This window comes from Colobus angolensis, unplaced genomic scaffold, assembly GCF_000951035.1.
Source record: "Colobus angolensis palliatus isolate OR3802 unplaced genomic scaffold, Cang.pa_1.0 Scaffold33, whole genome shotgun sequence".
NCBI classification, from domain to species: Eukaryota; Metazoa; Chordata; class Mammalia; order Primates; family Cercopithecidae; genus Colobus; species Colobus angolensis.
Window position 1 is genome coordinate 8,913,418 of NW_012116599.1, and position 5,388 is coordinate 8,918,805.

Genomic DNA, 5,388 nt, shown 5'->3' on the forward strand with positions numbered 1-5,388 from the left:
GAGTAGCTGGGACGACAGGCGTGTGCCACAGCACCTGGCTAATTTTTGTATTTTTAGTAGAGACAGGGTTTCACCATATTAGTCAGGCTGGTCTCGAACTCCTGACCTCATTATCTGCCAGCCTCAGCCTCCCAAAGTGCTAGCATTACAGGTGTGAGCCACCACCCCTGGCCTTTTTTCCTTTTTCAAAATGTTCTTAGCTATATATTTGGCTGACTCCCTATTGCACTCATTCTCTTTAGGAGGATATGTATATACATATATAGAGAGAGTGTGTGTGTGTGTGTGTGTGTGTGTGTGTGTGTTATATATAGTTATATATATCCTCCTAAAAATATAAAAATTATATATAGTTTAAAAATATTAATATTAATATTAAGCAGTAAAAATTACCACTTAAAAAGTATATGTGTAAAGTAAAAAGTTAAAGCTTAACTTTATCCCTAAAATACTACCTATCCAAGTTCTAACTCCAGGTAAGTACTAGTTAGGAATTGAAATGCATCCATCTGACAGTTTCCTGAATGTATATAGACATACTATATGTAAATATATATTGGTAAAAATATCTCCAAAAGGGGGAGAATGTCCATCCCCCCACAGAGGGAAAAGCACAGGATCATGCGGCCTCTCACTTCCCCTCGCTCTTCCTCTGGGCAGAAGAGCATGATTATCTCCTCCTGTCCCTCCTTTAATTCCTTCTACCTACCCTCCCCATGTCCCCACCGCTCTTAGCTTACAAGTTCTGCCATTTACTGCTACATTGCTAGGGTTTACCTCCCTGTTTTCAGCAGCCTTATTTAAACCTAAACCTAAATGTCTTGATAAATATACTAAAATTAAATAAACACTGTACCTGCTCATTGGATTTGTCACCCAGGCTGGAGTGCAGTGGCGTGATCTCAGCTCACTGCAACCTCCACCTCCCAGGTTCGAGCAATTCTCATGCCTCAGCCTCCCAAGTAGTTGAGATCACAAGCACCTGCCACCACGCCTGGCTAATTTTTGTATTTTCAGTACAGACAGGGTTTCACTGTCTGGTCTCGAACTCCTGACCTCAGGTGATCTGCCCACCTCAGGTGATCTGCCCACCTCAGCTTCCTGAAGTGTTGGGATTACAGGTGCGAGCCACCACACCCAGTCAGGAGTGAAATCTTTAACACACTTGTGTGCCTTTTAATGTTTCCTATCCTCACCCCCTTCAACACATGGCTTTGTTTTAAATAATATGAAACCACTATGCTTGTTGAAATTTTTCCTTAAGAGCAAGAGTGATAGACACAGCGCAGGGTGACCCCTAGTGAGTTACACCTTTGTGTAATTTCGTCCCCTTGAGTGTGAGCTTCCAACCAAGAGCAAATGGCAGTTAAGAGGTTTCGAAGATGCAATTAAGGTCTCTATCAGTTGACTTTGAGTTCCTCCCAGGTGGGCCTGGCCTAACCAGGTGAGACCTTTTACAGGGTCCAGGCTGGGTGCAGTGGCTCACACCTGTAATCCCAGCACTTTGAGAGGCCAAGGCGGGTGAATCACCTGAGGTCAGGAGTTCAAGACCAGGCTGACCAACATGGAGAAACCTTGTCTCTCTTAAAAATACAAAATTAGCCGGGTGTGGTGGTGAATGCCTGTAATCCCAGCTACTCATGAGGCTGAGGCAGGAGAATCACTTGAACCCGGGAGGTAGAGGTTGCAATGAGCCAAGATCGCACCATTGCACTCCAGCCTGGGCAACGAGAGTGAAACTCCATCACAAAAAAAAAAAAAAATCCAGGCCTTCCCGAGAGTTCAAGACTGGAAGCAGTGGGGGCTCTGTCATAACTGCTGGCTTTCAAAGAGCAAGCTGTCACAAATCCTACATCCACAAGGATACAAGTTCTGCCAATAACCTAAGGGGACTTGGAAGCTGATCTCTCACTATTCAAGCCTCAGATGAGAGTTCAGTCAGTCAATACCTGGCTTTCACCTTTGTGAGCTCCTGAGCTGGGAACTGACTAAGCCACACCTGGACCTAGGAAACTGTTAGGTAATAAAAGCATGTTGTTTTAAGCCAGTACCGAGTACTGATTTGTTATGCAGCAATAGACAGCTGATACAGAATGTAGATCTACTTTTTTCCAGAGACTTTCCTTCACCATTATATTACCAATCACAATCACATAAATATCATCTATTTAGACTTACGCCTGCCTTAAAGGCATAAATCTCTTCCTTCCATTCTCCATCTTCCCCTATCTGGATATCTTTGTTTTGATTTAGTTCCTATTTGGGGGGATGCTTATTAAGGTACTTATCTTAGGGTATAGGGTGCTGTATTTTCTGTATCCTTGAATGTATGGCAATGTCTTTCTTTTGCCCTCAAATATAAACAACCCTTTAACTCCTAGTCCTTTTCATTTAAAAGTCTGAAACACTGCTCTGCTATTCTTTACCTTCATGATAGAGAGGGGCAGTACAATGCTGGTTTGATTCTCTTTCTTCTGTATGTAACCTGTGATCCCTTCGAAGAATCTTGTAAACATTTCTCTTTATCCTTGCAGTTACAAACTTTACCAGGAAATCTCAAATTATGTATCATCACCTCCTTCATTAATCCAACTGCTGCCCTGTGAGCCCATTCTATTAGAAAATAAGACTTTCTTCACCTCACAGACACCTCCTTCTAGGAGTTAGTGAATTCTGCTTCTATTTCCACATGCTCCTTCTCCTGGAGCACCCATCGCTCAGGCAGAAGCAGATCTCTCGAATCTTTTCTCCATGTTTCCTGTCTTTTCACTCGTGGTTTCCACTTCCTCATATTCTGATCCTCTCATGCACTAGTTCCTCCTTTTTATTCAGAACCAAATTCAATTTTGAGTAGTATACATGACTTTTTTCACTTCCTTTCTTGAATGTTTAGAGCTGTTGTTGCAATTTTTGTTTTTATTTCCCTAAACTTTTCTCCCTCTCTGAGTTGCTGGTGTGGGCTCCTTGTACTGGCCAGGCTAGAAGGTGGAAATCTTGGCAGAGACAGACAACATAACACATTCCCCTTAGTGCTGGATGGGCAGCCACTGGGGTCCTGTGTACTAAGGCATGAGGCAGAGAGAGGCCTCCCAGTTTGGTGTTCTCAAGGCCGCAAAAAAGCGGCGGGGTGGGGGGCAACTCAGCCTACTGTTCAATTTCCTTAAAGGGCAGCCCGTATCCATCAGATCAATACACCCCTCTGCCTCCTAGGGTCAGATGCAGCACAATTATAGCATGTACCTCCTCTCTACAAGATGAAGGATTCTTTGGACTCATCTGTTCATTGAGTCGTCAGTTCTCTCTGGAGCCCTCATCCCTTGTTCTTGTTGTAAGCAAAGCCTCCTAGCACACATACCCTTTCTTGAGACCCCAAATCTTCACAGGACCCCATCCAAGATCATCTGCCTTACTGAGCCATCCCTACCAGAGAGTCAGGAGGGATAAGGGATATTGAATGTCAATGTGTGCTGCCATCTTCCTAGAATCTTCCTTTGTTCAGAGTAAGAAATCCGTGAAAATATTTATAGACATGGCAAGGAGGAAGGGGAAAGGATGTTGAAGGTATGTAGAGAGAAAGGTAATAGATACATAGACCCAGAACTGAGAAGCCTGAGAATGAAGCCAGCAAATCTGCTGTTGTGTCCCGGTAGATGAGTTTGGTTCTAACTGAATGTCATACTCCAAAAGAAGCATCAGATCTGTGGAACACAAAGTCAAGACTTGGCCCAGCTTCAGCCCTTTTATCCAGGGGCTTAATCAAGTTTTCAGTGTAGCCTATAAGGCCATGAGACTTGCCAAAATGGTTACTAATAAAGGTAGGTTCATCCAAAGAGAAGCAACGGTGAGGGCAATGTAAGGTCTCCAGGCAGGTGGATGGCATCAAGCAAGCAGCAATAGGAGCAAGCAGCTAAGTGAAATGGCTATAAATAGAGCCCACAAAAGCATTCCAAAATCTAAACCTGGCCCTGAAGTTATGGCTTAGATAAATGTGTGCAACAGCTGATAAACAGGCTCTCCTGGAAGAGGGCCGTCTGAGGGTATGTGGGCTCCAGGAAGCCTTGCCATCCACAAAACGTGGTCAGAGGCCAATGGAGACGCTGGGAGAAAGGGCTTTAGGGACCATGCTGACCAGGCTTTTAGGGGGAGAGCATTACTGTCTACCTCATAGGGTTTTTGGGGGGATTTAGTGAGCTATGCACATTAGGGGTTAGAACGGGGTCCACACATTAGAAACAATCTCTCAATGTCGCCTGTTTTTAATAAGCTTAATGTAATTGCCAATGCATGGGACTCCGCCTGCCTCCTCTCCAAGAAAGCACAGCATTCTATCTCTGCATAAGAAGCTTTATAGGGCAGCATCCTTCCTCTTCCACATTTTTCACACCCATGGTCTCTGACCTATGTCTGACAGTCCATCTTAATATTACTTTTTGTTTTCAGCTTTTTACACATTCAACAAAAAAGAGAGCGAGGATCCACGAAGAACAGGACAGGATTCTGACAGAGAAACAACCCTCTATCAGAAAGAAACCAGAGGCTTGCAAATTGGTCTCCTTGGACCCATTAATCATGCCAGCTTCAGCATTTGATTTTTATTCTGAACAATTCATGGTCCAATTAGAGGTTTATGCATTTACACTGAAAAATACATGATGTCATTTAGAGCCTTTCTGGCACAGGAAGGCCCGGCGTCCTCTCACCTTTGTATTCTGCCAGGCACACACACTCATAGCCATTAACGAGGTCCCTGCAGGTGGCTGCGTTCAGGCATGGAGCGGAGAGACACTCGTTATATTCCTCCTCACAGTAGAGGCCGTGGTAACCTGAGGGACAGAGAGAAAGGCCTGCTGTCAAATGCATCCCATTTACAACCCACGCGGGACCAGCCAGAAAGGAAGGCAGTTGGGGGTATTCATTAGAAAGTATGGCACAAACAGATGGGCAGATGGGATTTCAGGAGCTAGATCTCTTGGGGTAAAGCTGAAAGGTGGATTTGGGGTAAAGCTGAAAGGTGGATTTAGGGGAAGGCTATGAAGAAAGAGCCTGTTCTTATCACACTTTTTCATGATCCCAAGTATAAAAGAAATGATTTCATTTATCCACTGACATTCTCATCATAGTGCGTCCAACGGTGCTGGTGTTAGGGTGATCCAGTCACTGAGTGTGTCTGCTGCAGCCATTGGAGACAGTGAGTGAGCAGAACTTACGGCAGGGGAGGAGCAAACAACTCCCTTCAAGAGTAAGAACCTGGCTCGGTGTGGTGGCTCATGCCTGTAATCCCAGCACTTTGGGATACCGAGGCAGGTGGATCCCTTGAGCTCAGGAGTTTGAGACCAGCCTGGCCAACATAGTGAAACTCTGTCTCTACTAAAAACACAAAAAATTAGC

The 5,388-nt window shown here is 44.6% G+C and overlaps 1 protein-coding gene across 1 annotated transcript in view; it reads right to left on the minus strand.

The window, feature by feature from the left end:
• Positions 1-5,388, minus strand: part of DNER (delta/notch-like EGF repeat containing) — a 238,681-nt gene that overhangs the window by 56,249 nt on the left and 177,044 nt on the right. Inside the window, exon 7 of the mRNA XM_011951960.1 lies at positions 4,701-4,823. Coding sequence (XP_011807350.1) covers positions 4,701-4,823 — 123 coding nt within the window. The remainder of the gene's footprint in view (positions 1-4,700; positions 4,824-5,388) is intronic.